The sequence below is a fragment of the Castor canadensis genome, chromosome 12 (genome assembly GCF_047511655.1).
Source record: "Castor canadensis chromosome 12, mCasCan1.hap1v2, whole genome shotgun sequence".
Classification (NCBI taxonomy): domain Eukaryota; kingdom Metazoa; phylum Chordata; class Mammalia; order Rodentia; family Castoridae; genus Castor; species Castor canadensis.
This window is the reverse complement of record NC_133397.1, coordinates 21291642-21313611: the sequence shown is the minus strand read 5'-3', so window position 1 is coordinate 21313611 and position 21970 is coordinate 21291642. Positions and strand designations below refer to the sequence as shown.

At 46.4% G+C, this 21970-nt stretch overlaps 1 protein-coding gene across 6 annotated transcripts in view; it reads right to left on the bottom strand.

The window, feature by feature from the left end:
• The window catches only part of Efr3b (EFR3 homolog B), an 82096-nt gene that overhangs the window by 30706 nt on the left and 29420 nt on the right, over window positions 1–21970 (bottom strand). For 3 of the 6 annotated variants that reach the window (XM_074049306.1, XM_074049307.1, XM_074049305.1), the window contains exons 2-4: window positions 18971–19098; window positions 11261–11411; window positions 94–215 (exon numbers count right to left, since the gene is read on the bottom strand). In XM_074049306.1, the coding sequence (XP_073905407.1) occupies window positions 94–215; window positions 11261–11411; window positions 18971–19098 (401 nt within the window). Of the gene's footprint in view, window positions 1–93; window positions 216–11260; window positions 11412–18970; window positions 19101–20068; window positions 20146–21970 lie in introns of those variants that run through there. The other 3 variants (XM_020162635.2, XM_074049309.1, XM_074049308.1) reach the window with 3 other exon arrangements.

Sequence of the window (21970 nt, the reverse complement as noted above, 5' to 3'; positions counted from 1 at the left end):
AAGCAGACAGGCCAGCCCAGGCTGGGAGTTCCCCAGAACCCCTTTATGCTTCTGCTGAGGAGCCGAGCAGGCCCCTCGCCTCCCCCTACTAACTTAGTCTTGATTTCCAAGTCATCGTGGCTTGAGTGGCACATTTCACTGAATCGGGACACAAAGAAGTCATAGCTCCGATGATAGGATGGGGTGTCCTCCTCGATGTTGGCGAACTTCACAAACTGTTGGGACAAGAGATAGACAGAGAGGACGTGTGAGAGATGATCCTCTGCCCCTCACTTCTGAATGTCCCCAGAGTCCCTGCCATAGGGAAGCCATGGGCCCAGCCATCCCAAGACCAGCTCCTAGCTGTATCCAGGAGAACCCTCGCAAGATCTGAGTTTCAATCCTGCTCAGTTTTCCTGTCTACACAGGGCTGGAAATCATGGCTTTTCCCACTAAGGGCAGCACAGGTGGGAAGAAAAGGGAAATGAAGGGGTGGGGTAGGGGGGTTCCCTCTCCCACAGGCTGAAAGGCTGTGGGGATTAATGCTGACCTCGGGCAAGAGCCCGAGTGAAAGTACAAGCACCACCTGGAGTGAATTCTGGGACACTGAACAAATCTGAAACTTGATTTACAAAATATAATTACAGTTTATTGTTGAAAATTGGGCTAAATGTTTAAAGTTTGCCATTTCAGCTCAGGGAGTCTCAATCAGCATTCTGCTGCTAGATTCCAAGGCACTGCACAGTCACAATTCTAAATCCAGTCCTAAAGAGATGCGAGCATCATGGACCATAATGGAGGTAAACTGCTAAAAATGTAATAGAATTCTTGCAGGTTATTTTGCTTAATATTATAAATTTAGTATCCAAAACAACTCTATAAAGATTTATAATAAATTCTATTTTCCATTATTCTGCCATGTATTATTTAATTTTCCCAAACTAGTTGGTTTTAAAAGGATTCTACACTTTTCTTAGAGCTGGCGGAGTGGCTCAAGTGTAAGAGTGCCTGCCTCGCAAGTGTGAAGACCTGAGTTCAAACCCCAGTGCTGCAAAAAAACAAGGCTATTACACTATTCTTCCTGAAAGTATTTAGTGAGCACCTTTTCATAATATTCAGTGGTCATTGTCATCTGTATCCCTATTTATCTAAAAGTTGTTAACTTTTTTGGGGGAGATGAATAGCAGCTTCTTTTAACCTCATTGTTAGAGAATTTTGTTCTTGCAACAGTAAATATAGAGTTACTTTGTACAGATTGATAGAATCTTAACACACAAAGCAGATAAGGAAATCTTTTCTTCCAAGCTACATCTGAACTGTATGCTATATTTGAGAGCGAATGTTCTGGTGTCAGCGATAAATCCAGGTGACACCACTTTCGTTATTGATGTAACAATGCAGAGGCAGAGTGGTAAGCCATGTGATCACAGATCACTAATCATACACAAGTAGGAGTTCCAGAAACAATGGTGAAACATGTGGCCTTCCTAAGCCAAGGCTAGACCGCAGGCTTGGCTGATTCCAAGGCTAAAGCTAAACTCCAGGCTATTGCTGCTCTTAACCACTGGCAGGATGTTCCCAGGCTACCCCCAGCCCAAGACTGGCCTGTTCAGTGGGTCTGTCCACACCCAGGGCACACACAGCTTTAAAGGGATACAGCTGCAGACCTAGCTCAGAACTGGCAAGGTGACCAGAGGTGGGACATTTACGTTTTTATGTTTTGGTTTTCCCTGTGTAAAATAAGCAGCCCACCTTTACTAGGTGTCATTTATTTTTAGGTTTTTATCTTGTATTTATGTCAGGTATGATGCAACAGTTTAAAAGACTTCCTATGTGTATGCATGGGTGCACACATTTTAGACTAATCAAAACAAGACTTAAAAGATGCCAGTAATAAAGACGGAAAAAGTCAAATAAAGACTCTGTCCTTAACATGTAGAGACTATGTAGACTCAAGTGTTTGTCAGGAGAACAAATGACCAAACTTTATGCTCACTGGTTTGGGAGTTTGTGGCTTCCAGTTATGGAGATTAAAGAAGCTTCTAGAATGTCAGGAACTACCCTAAGCATTGTACATACATCATCTCTGTTACTTCTTAAAATGACTCCAGGATAGAGAAAGATTATATTCTTTTCACAATAAAGGGAGACTGAGACTCATGACAAGTAACTCCGGGCAGGAGGCCCCACACCTCACCATCCTGAGTCTCTACTCCTGGCTTCTCCAGCAAGAGCTCTTCCCTCAAACCCCCCTAGGCTTCTGGCTTTGTTTTCAGCTTTATTGAGGTATAATTAAAAATAAAAACCACATATATTTCTATATTTATGCTGTACAATTTGATATGTAGATATTCATATACACTGGACAAAGGAAAAATGTGCATATGTGTGCACACATGTACACACACACACTGGGATATTATTTAACCTTAAAAAAAGGCGACTAGACAGGGATGATGGTGCATACCTGTAATGCCAGCACTGGGGAGGCTAAGGCAGAAGGATCATGAGTTCAAACCAGGAGAGCCTTCCATTTTGGACAACATAGACAACCCTGGAAGTTGTCAGATGAAGTGACATAAGCCAGACACAGGCAAACATGATCTCATTTATATATGGAATTCAAATAGCCAACCTCACAGCAGCAGGGCATAGAAGAGTGGTCGCAGGTGCAGGGGGAGAGAGTACACAGAAGAGACCAAGACTCCAGGGACAATTAAGAGTCCCAGAAGAAAAGCATAACTCAGTGTGCCATGGGGTTAGCAGTCATGGCTGGGCTGGTTCAGATCTGTTTAGAAGACACTTCTGGCTCAGTGTGGTGAAAGACCATCAGAGCTTTTAAAGAAGGAAGTCCTGTGGTGTGAAGGAGCTGTAAAAAGGCTCAAGCTTGCCCTGGTTTCCATCCCTGCCCTCAGTTTCTCACAACTCCTTAGGCCCAGTCGCCCCAGGAGAAGGTGGGTCTGGGGTTCCATATTGTTGGAGAAGATTAAGAGGAGGATGAGGAAGTGACCTCATCCTCCAAAGGTGACTTTTGTCTTCCAAAGGGGGTACAGGTCAGTAAGGTGGGGCTGGAAAAGCAAGGACACCTGTTTTCAAACCTGACCATACAGCAGGGGACAGGGCTTGTTCATCTCATAGATGCCGTGCCAGCCCCAGGCAGGTTGAGTCAGTCTGGGGTCTTCCAGGGAATGGTCCAAGGCCCACTCCCATGGGACAGTCTGAGCACCACTACAGGAGAACAGCAGGCAGGCAGCCGGCCCTGTCTCCTCACTGCCCATCTTGGTGGAATTGTGACGCCAGGTCCCCTTCACACTCAGCTTTGACATTCCTCTTCCTCAAGGTCAGTAGCGCCATGGCAGGATGGAAGTGCGTCCTGTGCCTGTCCTGACTAAACGTCATCCTTAAGTATTTCAGTTAGTACTCCTTGGCTGTGAGGTTGGAATTGGGATAAAAATCCACTTTTAATTGAAGATTCTGTGACACCCGGGGTAGTACACACGCATAGGAACGCCTTTCCTAAAAGCACTGACGCCTTTTTGGAGACTGGGTCAGCCAGAACTGCTACCCCACAGGACGTTCCCTTGGGCTTTTCTTCTGGGACTCCATCTGTCTCTGGAGTTGTGCTCTTCTGTGCTCCTCCCTGGAAACTTGATTGTAAGTCTTCTTATAAAATGTGGACTTTGACCCGCTGGTGGCCCTGTGTGAGCAGACAGTGATTCCACTCCACATCTTGCCCAGGCAATACCCAGCTCCTTGTGCCACCTCGTGTCATGTGTGACCAGGCAGAACGTGGGTAACCTCTGAGTCTCTCTCATCCATACAGTGGGGATATGAGGACCTACACCACAGTGTGGTCACCAGGATGAAAGGACAGGCAGGATGCATGCTCAGGAAAGAGCACCATGGCAGCCAAGGCCATGGTGGTCATTTATAATCAGTTCCATCAGCTCTGGGCTAGGTTCAGATGCAGTTTGACCCTTGTCATTTTCATGGCCCCAAACCAGGAACCCAGTTGGGCAGCCTGGACCATAGCAGGTGAAATACCTCAAATGTGACACCAAGGAGGTATGGAAAGAAGAAAATGAGTGACATCAACCCCCACCCCCATGACCTGGTACCTGAAGGAGGGTGTGGGGATGGGGCAGAGGACCAGGGAGCTGACTAATGACAGTCAGCCACTCTGAAAGTGGTGCCTGTGGGACCAGGGCATGGGGACGGAAGGGAGTTCCAGTAGCCACAGCTGCAAAAACAGCAAGAAGTAGCTGAGCATTTGCTTTCTTCTCTGTAACGTACATCACCTCCCGGGAGCATGAGTAACGCAGACAAGGCCTGGTTAGGCTCCACGAGCTCCAGATACTCAATGCTTACTGTTAGCAAGCTTCTCGTCTGAGGTGTACACTTTGTTGGGCCTTGGCGGGATTCTGCACCACACAGGCCCTGGCAGCAGTGTTTGCTGGGACAATGAACAAACATGTTCTGAACACCTCTTAGAAAGCAGCATTCCATGCTTGACATGCCCAGGGCTCCACCCACCATCCCATTCATTCCTTGATCAGAAAGACAAGTTCAAGTATAGTTACAGTGAAGCTGGTTTGCTTTGCTTCAGCCCATGTCTTGTCCTTTTGGAAGCCTTCAAATATTCAAAAGGCACCAAGAGGTGCAAGTCCTTGCAGAAGCTCTTCCTAGACACAAGCGTTTCCACAGGAACAGCCATGCCAGGCTAGTGCACCCCCACTTTTTGAAATAGGGCCTCACTGTAGCCCAGGCTGGCTTTGGACTCTCCATCCTCCTGCCTCAGTCTTTAAGGATGATTATAGAAAGAAGGGCTGAACACTTGTTTTCTTTTCTTTAATTACAGGCATGCGCTACCACGCCCAGCTTCAGCGCCCCCTCTTTATTTAATGCCAGGTGTGGATCACAGCAATCTGCAAAAGGAGCAATTAACACACCCGTGCTCTAAGTAACAGCAACACTATGTACTTCTACGTGCCTGCTGCTTCCTTATCTGTGTGACTTTCCCGGGCTGCATCATGATCGTGTCTGGCTCAGTCTTCATTTTTACTCTCTCCTGTGTGTCAAATCTCTGCCTCTCTTTTACAAGATACTTGTGACTGCACTGAGATTCCCAGGTTGAAAAGGTAACAGGATCAGGTCGCAAACATCCTGTGGGAACCATTTTTCAAGCCACCACAACATCCAATGTATGATATAATTTTCAGCAAGCCAGTAAATTTAGTGAGGTGTATATTATTCCCATTGTAGAGCTAAGGGTCAGCCAGCTGTGATAGATGAAGCATGTATAGCTGGGCCTCAAACTTGGGACTTCAGATCCCGCTCTTTGCCCTTCAACTGTTCAGGTGCACCAAAACTGCCCAGGATGAGTTAAAAATGCCAGGTTCTGTGCCACCCTGGGCCTACTGAATAAGACCTCTGGGGATGGGGCTTAGGTACCTGCATTCTTAGAAACACTGCTCCCACCTCCTACCCTGGAAAATCTGGGGTAGGGTATGTACAGACATGTGTTCTTTGCTCCCAGGTTGAGCTGGGCCAGTAGCTTTGACAATATTCTAAAGTGAGCCAGGAGGAGCAGAACACTGGGAAAATGTACATGTGTCCTCGGTAGTAGAGGCCAGTCAAGGTTGGACAGGGAGGGTGGCCATCTCTCTTGAAGGCAAGAACTGCAGTGGTTTGGGACTGATCCCAGGTTTGGATGGGTGACTCCGCCATGGCTCCATTTCTAGAAGACACTGTCCTCCATGCTGGGCCCAGACTGTAAGGGTGTGGACAATTACACTCTCTTGTTCTGCCATTACACCTGCTGTTAAGTGGTCCAGTGACCCTCTCATACAGAGGTGTGTGCCCCATTTATGACAGTAAGGGTGGCAACAGGGCAAGCTGATAAAAAAACTCCTTTTAGGTACCAGGCTCTATGAGGATCCTTGGTTTAATAGCAGGAGTGTCCTCTCCCTAGGTCTGGAAACATGGGTCCACCAAGCTGGACAACCTGGTCAGGGAGCATTGGCTTGCATTAACCCTATGGGGACAACTCCCAGATAGCCCATGCTGCTTCTGGGTCTTCCAGGGTTGACGTGAGGAACCAAACTAGATATTTTGGTGATCACATTTCAGGGGGTCTCACTGGTGTTCACAGGGACCCTGGTCACTGGTCAAGGAGTCTGTCCATTCTGAAGTCCATCGGGGAAATGAGCCCAAACCTGGCTGAGATGGGGTGGTACTCCTGGGCTTTACAGTGAGTAATGTCTTCATTCCCCCCTTTTTTTCATTCTTGCCATGCTGGTATCAACCTCAGGGCCTTGAATATGCTAGGCGAGTGATCTACTACGGAGCCACATCCTCAGGGTGTTGCTGCCCTTGAGCTCTAGATTCTCCTGCCTCTGCCTCCTGAGTGCTGAGGTTACAACCAGTGCCACCATGCCTGGTGCACCATCATCCCTCTTCTAAGAGGCATGCAGTGTTGTCATTACAAGGAGGGGTTTGTATTTGAATCCTAACTCCTTACTTATCAGAAGGCTGACCTGGGGCAAGTTACTAAAGTTGTCTGTGCCTCAACTGTCCCACCTGCAAAATGGGGGTAAAATGAGCACCTGCCTTGTATACTTGGTATGACCAGAGCTCCACTGGCCTACCAGTTAGCAGCTTCCTCCCCTAGTGCGTTTTTGGCTTGCTCTCCATGAGTTTTCACTTAGCCCATTTACCTGTGTGACCGGTCACTATTTTTCTAAATGCGTAAGACTGCAGGAACTTCCATCTGCTTCACCGCTACCACTGCTAATTCAGACCTTACAACTGGTTTTTAGTAAATGGAAGATGCCTAGTGTGTGAAATTCTGAAAGAATAAAGTTGGACTTTTTTTTTTTTAAGATATAGCAATGATGAGGACAGTCTCCATAGCAACAAACTGAAGATTCTGAACATGTGACATTTCAAAGGCCATGGGTGCTGCTGCTAGGCCACCCTTTCGAGATCAAAGTTGCGGCTCTTTCTATACATCAGAGGGTGCCAAGCTTGCCAGAGCACCTCCTACCCTCCAGTACAGGCAGGCAGGAGCCATGATCATGTGCAGGCCAAGGGTGACTTAAGGGCCCGGTTAATAAGGAGAGAGCAGACTCAAATTCTGACACTGCACAACAGCTCTCCCTAGATCTGAAAAGGGAGCTGAGCTGTCTGGCCTCACTTTAGCACCACCCAAGTCTCTCAAGCAGTTAGCTTTCCCTCTCCCATAGGTACGCCTTCTGTGCCAGATAACTTCCTGCTGTCACCAAGAACTACAGGAGACACACTGGACACAGAGAGCACCCCACCTTTCCAGCAATCCACCTCTCCAGCAGGCCTTTTTGCTGCATTTACCCACCTGAGGAGAAATGGGAACCGCCTCTTTGCCTCTGGCTTTCACACCACCTGCAACTTTCTCCTTACTGTGCCTGGCTTTTTTTATTATTTTTTTCAGATGGGGTCTCACTATGTGACCCAGGCTGGCCTAGACCTTGAGATCCTTCTGCTTTAGCCTCGGGGGTGCTGGGATTTCAGGCATGATCACCACACCCAGCACTGTGTTTGTTTATAGCGACTCTTTGGAGTTGTTTGCACTCTAGCCAGAAAAACAACAGTTCACCATCACTTGATTGTGTCTTGACAATCCCTTGACAACTGGCCAAGCCACTGAAGTTCCTTAAGCTTAAGAGCACTCTCCTGTCTACACACATTGTGCCATCCCTCCTTTAAGAACCTTTGCAAACCACCTGTGGGTCTAAGGACTCCTGGGAACATCTAGTCCTTGCCCCTGTCATCTTTTTGGCCCCAAGTGGCCCCACATTCTGGCTCCCAAGCCAGCACTCCAGAAGCACAGACCTGGGATGTTCTGCCACCTTGCCCTAACATCCTGAGCCTCCAACTTGAGTGTCCCCTAAGAGTCCTGAGCACACCTGACACCATGGACCTGCCTCTACCTACTGCTCCCCAGCAGCAGTGGTTGTTGGGGCAGGCATTGGTGACTGGACCATTGCTACTCTATAGATGACAATTAAAACCACAGGGGTGATGACACTGTCCAGGGGGAAGCACAGAGAGTGAGCAGAGGGTGGAGCCCAGATCTGGAGGCCACAGACCTCCAGGGCAGGTGGGAGAATCACTGGAGGAAACAGTGATTGTTTCCTGTGGCTAATATAAAAAATGACCACAGTTTAGTGGCTTAAAACAGCACACATTTATGCTCTCACACTGCTGGAGCTTGGAAGTCTGCCATGGTCTGCAGGGCCGCATTCCTCCAGGAGAAGCCAGGGAGCATTCATTTCCCTGCCTCTTCCAGCTTCCAGAAGGAACATCTGTCTTTTGCCTCATGCTGTCCTCCATGTTCAAGGCCAGCAGACAGCATCCTCAGATCTCCTTCTCTCTGTTCCTCTGCCTCCAGTCATCATACCACCTTCTGTCTGACTCTGTGTCCCTCTCGTGATGATCCTTGCAAGTCTGTCTGGCCCACCTGGATAGTACAGGACACGCCCCATGTCAAGATTCTTCACTTGATTACACCTGCAAAGTCCCTTCTGTTACACAAGGTCACACCTGCAGGTGTCAGGGACTAGGAGATGGATGTCCTGCTTGTGTGTGTGTGTGGGGGGGGTTACTTAGCCTGCTGCAGAAGCTAAGAAGGAGGAAGCAGATGGAGAAGTAGAGATGACAGTCGTGGAAGTCAGGGGAATGTGAAGAAGGATGCAATTGTCAGGGAGAAAGCCAAGGACAGAGAAAGACATCAGGAGAAAGGGATGGAGAGCAGGGTCTTTGCACAGTCTCCACAGATCGCTAACTGCGTACTTCTACCATAGAGAGGGCTGGCTGGCACCATCGAACATGGCTCGCACTGAGCATGTTGTGACCCTCCACACAATACCCAGCACCCCCCACCAGAAGTATGCTAGAGACCTGTGGATCTGTAGGTTTCTCACATTGTCCAGGAGACTGTGTCATCAGTCAGACTGGGGACTTCGAGGGAATAGGGCTTCTGAAGAGACATTGCAGAAGGGAGATCTGTCCTGTGCCAATTTCACAAGTCTAAACCAGGTCTGAAGAAAAAGCTACCAGCAAGGAATTGGCCCAGGGTGAGACTGGGGGACTCCTGGGAGAGAACCCCAGCGTGGGACCTGGTGAGAGGTTCTGACCTTACCAGTGCTCAGACTTTGGAGAGCAGACGAGTCACTGGCTGGAGCCAGTGTGACTAGCTGTGCAAGCACAGGCAGGTTATCTGACCTCTCTGAGCTTCCATTTATAGGTGGAGAAATCTAGCAAAATAAGGGCCTAGATACTCTCTTTCTCTGCTCACCCCCCCCAACCCTGGCTGGTCTCAAGATTCTCCTATTTCAGCTTCTCAAGTGCTGGAATTACAGGTGTGAGTCACTATATCCAGCCTTTCTTTTTTTTCCTTTGGAAACAAAACCTTTTATTTGAGTAAAAAATGGCGCAAGAGTCTACACAAATAGTTAAAAAGGAGCTGGCTGCTGGGTGCAGCAGGAGGAAGGGCCCAGAGCTTTCTACTGCTCCTCCCCCAGCCCCCTTTGCACCCACAAAGCCCCAAGTCCCTATGAAGACCATTTTGACATTCCTGGGCTAAACTTCCTAAGGTTCTGTCAGACACTAGCATGCCAGCAAGTTTCAAATGAGGAGGAACCAAAAAATGTTCTTCTCAGGAAGGTTCCAGAAGGTCTCTGGCTTAGTGAGCAGGACAGAACACCCTATGAAGGACAATACTATGAAAGGCTGCCTCCAAGCTGGAGTCTGAGTGCACTGCGATATTACTGACTCACTTAGGACAGCCTGGTCTTCTAGTCTCCATCATCCATTGGAGCACAGCAGTCATTCAACTCCCTGCCTACTGACGTGCTGATTCTCTGGGACGGGGAACTTACAAGACACTGCAATTTCAAGGCTGTCACTAGCAAAACACCTACACTGGACTGGGAAAAACGAAAGCTGTGGCTACCTGCTCCTGTGGTGCCCCTGGAGGCACAATGACGGCTTTATTTTCCATTCAGATGTTCTATTCCAGACTGTAGTTATCTTAAACAAGACAACTAAAACAGTGTCTGAAGCTGTTGCCAGGGCAACCTGACAAAGGACTTTGCCCTCAGCTACCATATATATAGTTTGTCAAAGGCAGCTGTGTACAGAAAGGGAAGAGAAAGGGAAGACCTGCCACTCTGGGTCCTGGAAAGAAGTTAGAAGACTCTCTTTTGATTAAATCAAGTTGTGTAGAGCAGGGAAGACATCCTAATCAGTGCAATAAAAATGCAGAAAGGTCAAGCTGGGAGAAGCCTCCAACTTTTCTCTGGTGCTCTCTGCAGATAGATAAAGGCCTCACCTAAGACAAGTAAAGTAGTTACATCTAAGCTTGTTGAAGACCTAAAGCTTAAAGTTTGCCTTAAGAGGAGGGATGAGGGAAAAGGAAAGAAATGGAAGGAAACATCCAGAACATTCGAGAAAGTATAGAGTCCCACGTGATAATGGGAGTTCTTGACATGTCTGATAGCTCTTCTCTCACAAATCCTAATATCCCATGATAGCCACCTGTAATGAGACCAACAACAAAGAACTGGGATGACCACAGAGTCCAAGTTCAACCTGCTTGTGGAACGAATGAAAAGACTATGGTCCATGGAAGACAACATGCTCTCAGCTGCAATGTTGAGAAAGGGCAGAGCTAAGCCATGGTCTTTCTACTTCTCCAGTGCCTCACAGAGTGCTGCGTTTTAAGGACCCCAAGAAATACCTGCTTTGATCTTTTTTTTTTTTTAAATCCTGTGGGGCCCCACTTAAAATTAAGTAAGTGAAAAATCTGTTAGGAGAAAAAGGCTGGCAATCACCTGTCTCGACCTTGGGAACATACTAACGCCACTGAACTGGGTGCTTCTTCTCGAGCCAGGGTCTCTCCATGTAGCCCTGGCTGGCCCGGAACTCACTGTAGCTGAGGCTGGCCTCAAACTCATGACCCTCCTAACTCTGCCTTCCAAGTGCTGAGACTACAGGTGTGAGCCATTATAGCCTCACAACTGTAAGCTTGAAGATGCTAAATTTTGTCTTTAAAAAGTATTTTCTTATATGCCTATAGAAATGATAGTATGTAAATTCTATGTTACTTATTTAAATTAAAAAGCCTCAACACCCCTTTGTCCACACAAGGGTCCACTAAGACAAGCGGTGTGTCATGAGAATGGGACATAGCAAGGCTCACTCGGGTCTTTGTCTCCACCCAGGGCCCCGGGGCCAGCCTTACCGAGTTGGTGCCGAGGATCTGCAGGTTGGGCTTCTCCGACTCCAGCAGCTTGGCCACCATCTTGAGGAAGCTCTCCACAAAGAGGTTAATGCTCTGGCAATGGCAGGCCATGAGCAGCTGGTCCAGCGCCTCCATGGCGATGCACACGTACCTGGGGGACAGCGGCCTGGCTTCACCCGCTCTTGCCCCCCTCTCACCCCTGGCTGGAGCAGCCAGGTGTCAGTGCAGTGACCTCGTGGTGAGCACAGGGTCAGTTTCCTTCCAGAGACTGTCACAGCTGCCAGGGTCTGGGTCACGGTCCAGCAAGAACCCACTCCCGCCCAGATCTGAGAGTGACTTAGAGCTGCAAATGCTAACGCAAGCGTTAGCATTTGCAGCTCTCAAGGCCAGGTTCATATGCTGTGTAGACAGTGAGTTCAAAGATTTATTCTCTATGTTTTGATCCAAATCATATCCATCTTTGAATACTACACGGGCATTTAAAAATTCTTGATTTGTAAGATTAGCCTTCTTAGTCTTTGTCTTTTTTAAAAAAACAAAGTTTGAGTAAATAAAAAGCAAGCACAGGAAGCATGACTATAGGACAACTTTTGGAACTATCACAAGGCCTCTGTGATTGGCAGCTGCCCAATTCCAGACCTTGTGTGGCCAGACTGTCTGAGGCAAATCCAATCATATAAAGTAACAGAAGCCAGAGCAAGGGCTGGTGGCACACGTCTGTAATCCCAGCTCTCAGGAGCTGAGACAGGAGGATTGAGAGTTTGAGGCCAGCCTGGGATATATGGTGAGTTTCAAGCTTTAGGCCAGCTACATAGTAACACTGTGTCTCAAAGCAAACAAAAACAAACAAATAAAGAAAGGAACAGAAGTCACAGTGTCTTCTAATGTTTCTTAATAAGACATCAGACACCATTGCACAAACTTTTATACAAAACAACCATTTTTTAAAAACCTGTATGATTAGAAATTTTTCTTTCCACTTCTGTTTCTTCAATCTGTATGAATAGAGCCAACTATTATTAAGTTATTGTTTAATTATTTTTAAAGATTACTAAACAGTCATCTCTAGGCATAGTCACAATGGATCAAGTCATGCTCTTATCTATAATGTCTTGTTTTTTATTTGACAGTACTGGGGCTTGAACTCAGGGCTTTGTGCTTGCTAAGCAGGTGCTCTGCATCTGAGCCACACCCCAGCCTCCACAGCTCCACAGGTCTTTTGAATACAAAGTGGCACAGGATCAAGGCTCTCCTTTGCTGAATGAGAACCTACCATCCCTCCCTGCCCGGGATAGACATCCCTGGCCTTCCATTGCTTTGACCTTCAGAGACCACCATAATCACAGCTGGGAACCATGCTGAGCCCTGCAGAGCCAACACCAGCATGTCGCTGGTACAAAGCCTGAGTCCCAAGGTTGGGGAAGCAGACTGGCCTGAAGCCTTGCCAGAGGGAACAGACTTTCTCTGCAGAAACCTCTCTCTCTCTCTCTCTCTCTCTCTGTCTCTCTCTCTCCTCTCTCCCTTCCTTCCTTCCCCTATTTTTCTTTCTTTTTGCCAGTACTGGGGTCTGAGCTCAGGGCCTAATGCTTGCTAGGCAGGCACTCTACCACTTGAGCCAGTCCACCATTATTCTACCAGCATCTCACCATTATTTTACAGTTTAAATAAGGTAAATAAAGGAAAGGGTGGGGTGGGTGGGGCTAGGCAAGAGAAGAAAGTAGAAAGTCTCCCAAACCCCAGACCCTAGATTACTGCTTTTCCGTTTCCTGAAAAAAAAAAAAATTTCAGAATATCCTGATAAGCAAAAAACATCCTTTGCTTAAAAAAAAAAAAAAGCTACTGAAATTTTGATGGAGATTGAAAATTATGTAGAAGTGAAAGTTGAAAGTAAAACATAAAGTATAGGCCAAGCTTGGCATGGTAGTACATGCCTGTAATCCCAGCACTCGGGAGTCTGAGAATGGAGGAGTGAGTGTTCCAGGCCACCGAGACCCTATCTCAAAAGCAACAACAAGAAAGTATAAAGCCTAGTTCTTCAATCTCAATACAAAGGATGGCATGACTGTAATTATGAACTTGAATTTTTCAAAGAATCTTAGAAAACTGAAAGCCAGGGGGACCTTGGAACCAACCCCCAGGCCAATGATCTCCACGCTGGCCCTGCACTATCGCCACTTCCCCAGTGTGCCCACCTGCAGACCTAGAAACTCAGAAGTTGTAGAGCATGGCATTCTTGGGGTGATGGCCACTGAACAGCACCACGGTGGCCAGGTTACCATCAGCAGGGATCTGGGGGCTAGTGTCCTGGAAGGAGCTCACAGTAGTAACAGGTCTGGAAATCCAAAATGGCCTAAGTGGGTACGGTTATGAAGAATCTGGGTCACAGAGGAGGGAGGAGCAGGGACAGCCATAGAGGCAGTTGACACCAGCCCCAGGTGTTCCAGGAGTGCATCCCCATCCTGGTGAAGAGGGAAGAACCCAAGGGATGTGATACACTGTAGCTTGTGGACAGCAAGGAGGACAGGGGAGGACACTGGGCAGATACAGTGGGAGGAAGTCAAGGCCAGGGACCACTAATGAAAATGACCAGAGGGCCTCCTGCTTAGAAGAGAGGCAAGAAGTCCATGACTGGTATCCCAGGAGAGGCTGGCTTTGCTTGAACACCTGTGCTCAGTAAGAAGTGGCCCCAGGAACCAGGAGCACCTCCTAGGGAGGAGGAGTGGGATGCACAGATTACAAACCACATTTAGTTGGACAGGAAAGGCCAACCCAGGGTCAGAGACTGGGAGCAGCAGGCAGGAAGAGGAGGCAGTTTTAGGAGAGTCAGTCATCACCCAAGAATCATTCAGTAGCCTTGGCAAAGACCCTCTTATTCTGGGGCAGTTTGAATGTATTTGGTCAGCCCATTGCTGGACAGAACCTGCTGGGTTTGGGGAGCCCAGAAGCAGGGGTCTGTTTTTAGCTAAGGAAGGGAAGGTTGGCCCTCCCTACCTAGCAGGAGCCTGCAGAGTTCTTGTTTGAAGGGTTAGCCTGCCCTTGCCCCCAGACTCAGATCCTTCTCTTAGGAACTCTGCTGGTTCAGTTCCTGGCCTGGGTCCTCAGGCTGTAGTAGCTTAACCTTGACCAAGTCCTCAGGACTTGGCCTTGGGCTAGGTGAGAGCTCCAGGCACCAGGAACCCTGACAATGTCTAGTAGGGCATCATGCATCCCGTGATGCTTAGTGGCCATTGCAGACTGACCGGAGTCTCACTCAGCATTGCCTCCCCCCCATCCCCATTCCTCAGTTTCCAGGCATGTTCCAGTGGTTAGGCTGAGTTGGAAAGGAAATGCATGAAGAGAAAGGAAAGAAATAGAAGGAATGCTGGCTTTGGCTGCTCTGCACATCACTACCAATCATGTGTCATGGCCAAGGACAGCACCTTGAAACTCCCTCTTAGTGCTCTCTGCCCACATCTGATGACATCCTTCTGATGCCAGACACTCACAATCCAGGACCCCCATACAGCTAGAACAGGGTGGCAATGCAGGGAGACAGTGGCCAGAGAATAGTTCTGCCATGGGAACCCATATCCCAGGTTCAAGTCCATAGGATCAGACCATAACTAGAGACACCTGCATCACAGCAGGGCGACTCAGCCCCTCCCCCTGCCCGCGTGGGAGTATTCTGCTCTCCCAAGGCTGCCAACAGTGACAAAGATATGTGTGGTGTCAGGCAGGAAAACACAAGGATGAGCTCTCACAGATTTTTCTTCTCCGAACGTTTATGATTAAAGTCCTCCGTGAGGCCTTCAGGCTTTAAATACCCAGATGCTGCAAGGGCTATTTTTAACAGGGCGATGGCAATTTTGAATTGTAATTCTAAGGGCAGTAGAAGGATTTTAAATGGCTCTTCTGGCTGCTGGGCATTTCTACCCAGAGAACCATCACTGCAGAGGGGACAGGCAAAATTAGTATTAAATGTTTAATGCTATAGCTGGCACATTTGTTTTAGGTTCAGTCTAGGATAACGTCATTTTCACTTGCTTGAGGATGCTTTACAGTCTGTCTTTATGTAATCAGTGCAGTGCAATCATGCCTCTCTTCTTATTCAGTGTGTAACCTAATTTCATTATATAAAATGTCATAGAAACATAATAGTTTACATTCTGCTTTTACACTAGGGGTAGTCTGATTTAAGATTTGTTAGGGCTTGGGTATAGCTCAGTGGTAGAGTGCATGCTTGAATACACAAGTGCCTGCTTTGCAAGTGTGAAGCCCGAGTTAAAACCCCTGTCCCATCAAAAGAAAAGAAAAAAAGAACTGGATATATTTTGTATAGCTACATTATTGTATTTATGTATTGTAGTTTGTTTAATTATTTGAGTGTTTTGTTTTGTTTTGTTTTTGCTAGCTAATATACTTAACATAGCAATGAATGTCCTTCCTTGTTAAATGCTTTCATAAACCCAACATTACCTCTTTGGATAAATTCCTTTTTATCCAGCATAAAAATAATCTCTAGCACACACAAAAAAACTAAAAAGTAAAGATTTGCTGGTGGGCCCTAGATTTTCTGGACCTGAGCACTCTGTCAGGCAGTCTGTCTGGAACTGGTTCCACAGCAGACATGGCAGGTATGGTGGGCACGACTGGGTCAGGGGCAGGTTGTGGAAGACCCTAAGGTCAAAGTGAGGAGTGTAAGTTTATTCTAAAGTTACCAAGAAGGTATGGTTTCAGGTCTATGTGTTGAAGATCAAATCTAGACAGGAAAGATGAAAAGTGGGGCAGCAATACCCAAGGCTGCTGTCATCCTGTGAACTAAATGACAGTAAAAATGTGGGGCTGGGGGTTATAGAGCATTTGCCTAGCAAATGTGAGGCCCTGGGTTTGATCCCCAGCACCATAAATAAATAAAACAAGTCTGAAGCAAGAAAAAGGCAGAAAAAGAGGAAAGCGGAAGGAGGAGGTAAAAACTTTGTGCAGATTAAGCCTAAGAGGACTTAAGAACAGTTGCCTGAAATCTATCCAACCCTTGGCCCCATAAGCAATGCCATCTGGACTATCTTTGAGTTCTCTTGCCATTAAGCCCACGAATTGTAGTGTAATGATGGGGCAGCAGCAAGCACAGTATGCCTTGTAATTTTCTCTTTCGTCGTCACACGAGCCCAGTAGGGAATACTTCAAAAACACACAGAAAAAATAAAACTAAACAATAAACCCCACTCACAAAATGAATACTCTTGACATATTGGCCTATTTGTACCACATTTTCTATGTGGGATATTTTGTTGATGTTTACTTAACTTTCCTAAAAATTCTTTGCATATAATTATCCAGTCTATTTTTCATTTTCCCTAAGACATGTTTCATATTACAAGGTAAGCTTCTTTACAAGTGCCATTTTTATTGACTAGATAACATTTTATCAAATGACATATATCACAATTTACTGAACCCTTCTCTTGTGGGGCACTTGAATTAGTTCTGCTTTTTCATTATGCTAAAATGTATTTAAGGTTGATTCTTTAGAAACAGACAAATAGAAAATGGATGATTGGGTCAATGGACATAAGTGGTTTTGAAGTTCTTAACACATATTTCAGTTACTTTCTGGAAAATTTCAACCAGTTTATACTCAGAAAGAGTAAAAACGTTTGCTTTTCAGAATGAGTTTGAGAGGATGAAACCTCAGCGTTTCAATCCTCATCTTTTTTTGATGGGATTGGGGTTTGAACTTAGGGCTTCATGCTTGCAAAGCAAGCAGGCGCTCTAGGGCTTGAGCCATACCTCCAGTCCATTTTGCTCTGATTGTTTTGGAGATGGGGTCTCTCAAACTGTTTATTTGCTGTGGCTGGCCTTAAACAGCGATCCTACTGATCTCAGTCTCGAAAATAGCTAGGACTGCAGGCATGAGCCACTGGTGTCCGGCTCAATCCTTATCTTTGATGACAAGGCTATTGATTATTGTCCTGTATTTTTAGCTCCCCTTCTACAAGTGGCTTTGTGGCCTCTGCCTCAAACTTTTTAGTTTCTCAATCTTCCCACTTTACCCCCAACTATTTATTATTTGCTACTAAGCTTAAATCCTTGTCTTTTTTTATTATTTAATTTGATCTCCTTTTGGTGGTACTAGGGTTTGAACTCCAAATCTTGTACTTGCTAGGCAGGGACTCTACTACTTGAGCCATGCTTCTAATTCTTTTCTGCTTTAGTTATTTTTCAAATTGGGCCTCACCCAAGCTGGCCTGGACCACAATCTTTTATTTGTACTTCCCATGTAGCTGGGATGATAGGCTTGCACCATCATGCCCAGCTTTTTATTGGTTAAGACGGGGTTTCACTGCTTTTACTGGCTGGCCTCGATTCAAAATCCTCCCAATCAGCCTCCCAGCTGAGCCACCACACTCAGCCTGTCTTTTTTTTTTTGATAGTATTTATTTTTGGTGTTTGCCTTTTGAATTTTGATGATTTCTCTTTTACCATCAGAAATACTTAATTTTTTAAATAGCTAAACCTATTGATCAGTCATTTTAAGATTTCTTCTCTCAACATAGAGAGTCCTTCCTTCTCAGATTGATAACCATTTCACCAAAGTGTATTTTTAATAGGCAAATTGCCCCTAACCTTGCCTTCTCACCAGAACCTAGATGGCTCCTTCTCACTTTTTTTTTTTTTTCTTTTTTCAGTACTGGGGCTTGAACTCAGGACCTACACCTTAAGCCACTCCACCAGCCCTTTTTTTGTGATGGCTTTTTCGAGATGGGGACTTGCAAGCTGTTTGCCCAGACTGGTTTCAAATCTGGATCCTCCTGAGTAGCTAGGATTACAGGCGTAAGCCACCAGCACCCAGCTTTCCATCCCAGTTCTTAAGCTAGAACTTTCATATAGAGATCAATGCCCTAACTTTCATATAGAGATCTGGCAAGACTGGGAATTCAGCTGATTGTATATTTGGCAACTCATGGAAACTAGCTGCTTTCAGTTATCTGTGTCTTGTATCTGTAAGAAATTAAGCCTTTTTAAGAGTAATGCAGAGGGGTTAGACAGATTTAAGCACATTATATTTACAGGTAAAATACCAAGGCAGAAATCCTCACTGAACAACAAACAGATATTTAAAAAATGAACGCAGAAATGCAAAACATGTTATGTTAAGGGGAGGGCATTAGTGGAAGGGGGAGGGTAAATGAAGAGGGCAAAGAAAGGTGAATATGGCTGATGTACTTCTTATACATGTATAAATATGGAACATGGAAACCTACTGAAGTTATTTTAAGAAGAGGAAATGGGGTAGGAGGGAGAATAATGGAGGGGATGAACCAAACCAGGGTATAATATATGTGTACATGGAAAAACACATATATTCACAATGAACCCCCTGTATGACTATCATATACTAATAAAAATGTTTTTTAAAAGAACATAAAAAATAAATTAAGTCTTTTTAGAACAGACTCTAAGACTTAGTATCTTGTGTCAATCTGTATTTTGCTCTGAGAGTCTGAAGACCTGAAATTATTCATTTTTGTGTAAGCAAATTAGAACCAATAATTGAAGCCCTTGAAAGGGGAAGGCACTAATGGGAGGGGAAGTGTAAACAAAACAAAACAAATACATAAACAGAAGTCCCATAACCCAGTCCACTGTCATTTCCTCAAAATTGTATTGCTTTGGCCTAACAATGTAATACAGTTTCTGAAAATCTGTCTCCTCCTTCCCCATACGACTCACCCGTATCGATGGCGGCCCACATCACGGATGAGCCTCTCCGAGAGGTAGGCACCAATACGGTCTAGCTTTTCTGGAGCCGAGAGGGCATAGAAGGTCAGCTTCTCCATATTGGTCTTCACCAGGCCATCCTGCAGAAGACAGACAGCTCAGTCACCAAGGCCAGACTACGGCAGAAGGGTTTGAGTCTGGGGGTGGGCTGTAATCCAGTCGAGTCAACATGTACAGATGCCTAGGGATACAGAGACAATTATGGCCCAGTTCCTGCCCTCCAGAAGGTCACCATCTAGCCCAAATGAGCTGGCTAGGAATACATAGGAATAGTAAGTGACCAAAATACATGTATGTGAGGCTGGGAAGTGGCTCAAGTGGTAGAGCGCCTGCCTAGCAAGCTTAAGGCCCTGAGTTCAAACCCCAGTATGGCCAAAAAGCAAAAAGAAACATATGTGTGTGCCTGTGTGTATATGTGTGTATGTATATGCATGAAGGTATATATGTTCATGTAGGTGGGTGTGTACATACACACACGTGTATGTGAGTGACAATGCTTCATTAAAAGCGACTTAGAACTAAGACATGTAGGATATCCACAGGACATAAAGAAGACAGCTCTGCAGCACTGAGGGAATTCTCCAGATGATCCAACCGCCCATTCAGAAGAGGCACAGATTCCCAGGGAGCGAGTCACATACACCCAATCCTGACATTTCTGAGAACACAACCCATAATGCAATGTGACATGCAGAGTGGCAGCTTGGAAGTCAAGAAGCCAGGCCTCTCATGTGACACACCTAGATACTTGGCAGATGCCAGCGGGAGCTGGGGAGACACATGGGCTCTTGAGCCAACACTCAGGACAGGGGTGCACCTCTAGACAGCAGGCAAAGATTTCCATCAGAGAGTGAACCTTGCAAGGCAGGTGTCAGGAAGACGTTCGTTGGACAGAGACAGCACAAAGCAGGCCACTGCCTTCTGCACACCCTGCCTCCAGAGAGAGCCAATGCCCTCATTCTCATGTCCCTAGTAGCCTCTCCTTCCCAGGGCTGGGACCCCAAGGGGCCTGCCTTCCCCCGACACCCCAGCCTGGATGGTGTGACCCACCTCCGGATCCTCGGGGAAGATGTTGTCAACCAGCCTTTTGTACCTGGGGCGAAGGGCACCACAGCAGCCACACACACCTGGAACAGGAAGGAGAAAAACCCCTGAGTAAAGGATCCTGGTCAGCAGGGGAGACAGGAGCTAGGCCCCACCCGGCACAGTCTGTCAGGGAACAAATCCAGGCTGCAGCGCCAGAGCTCACCCTTCCTGGGGTCAAGGTCAGTGTCTCACACTCCCACTGCTTCCTGATGCCCACAGGCCAAGATATTGACCATTCTCACTTCCTGACATTCCTTGGAGATCAGGTGGTGTGGCGTGTGCAGGGGCGAAGCCAGATCACAGAGAAGCACGTAGAGGGGTAAGGCCTTACGGGTGGGAGCTCACAGAAAGGCCAGGTACTTCCCCACCCTGCCCCCCCAACACACACACACACTGGGACACTGGGACAGGACGATAAAATGACCTCCTGCACCTAAATAACCGACGGTCCTGGGAAGACAGACAGAGCATGGAGGGGCCATTGCTCCCCCTACCCACTCCTCATTTGTCCCTAATTCCCTTTATTCCTTGTGTCTCTGTCTCCCCCTACCATCTTCTCCTGCACCATTTCCTTTGCAGAATGCATCTTTAAGGCTGTGTGGCCATCTGTGTAGGAACAAGACACAAGGAAACAATCAGAAAACTGTTAAACAACACAGGATAGAGGGAAAAGGGTAAGGAAGAGCAGTGGAGGGGGAGTTCATTGACTTAAGTGCAATGCATGTATAGGTATAATACCAAGGCAAAAAATCCCACTACCAACAAACAGACACTTTAGCAATGAAGGACAAGAATGAAGGGAAGTTACTAATGAGAGAGGGAGGCTAAAAGAAGCAAAGAAAGTGAATATAGTTCATGTGCTTCCTATACAAGAATGTTTAAACCTGCTGAAGTCACCATAAGAAGGGGACTAAGGTAGAAAGAAAAATAGAGGAGATGAACCAATTCAGGATGCAATACATATATACATGGAAATGTCATAATAAGCCTTGTGCTGGTGGCTCACGCCTGTAATCCTAGCTACTCAGGAGGCAGAGATCAGGAGAATCGAAGTTCAAAGCCAGTCCCGGCAAATAGTTCATGAGACCCTATCTCGAAAATACCTAGCACAAAAGTACTGGTGGAGTGGCTCAAGGTGTAGCCCCTGAGTTCAAGCCCTGGTACCACCCCCCCAAAAAAAAAATAGTGAAATTCTCTGTATAAACTTAAATAAACAAAAATATCTTTTCCCAAAAACAGAGGACAGGAAGGTAAAACAGGTCCTGTCTGGGGGCTGGTATCAGTGGGAGGGAGGAAGATGTAAGGAAAGGGTGTAGGAGGTGAATCTGGTGGAAATATTCTGTACTCATGTATGAAAATGGAAAAATGAGACTGCTGAACTATTCTAGGAATGGAGGAAGGGAGATAAAAGAGAACGATGGAGGGGTGAATTCAACTATGACACATTGTATGAACTTTTGTAAATGTCACAATGCACCCCCAGTACAACAATAATATGACAATATATATAAAGGCTGTGTGGCTCTATGATTGGATATAGGTAAAGACACTGGGCCCTGACTACCATCCAATGTGTCATTCTCCATGGTAGCCCTTTGCCCCCAGCCCAGAGGCTTTGCCAATCTGTGGCAAAGTGAAAAAACTAAGAACAACACAGTGTATTTTTATGAAGATAAACTGATTTCATCAAGGAGACCAAGGTAACTTCCTTCCTGACCTCTGGTGCCAGGAGGTGCTGGCATTAGGAAATCAATGATAAAATGAACTCTGGCAAAATACCTCTGGGCGCCACCAAAAGAGCTTTAATGAATAGAGGAAATGAAACATCTGGGAATCTTAGCTCTTTTCCACCTTCTCCTGGGTAGA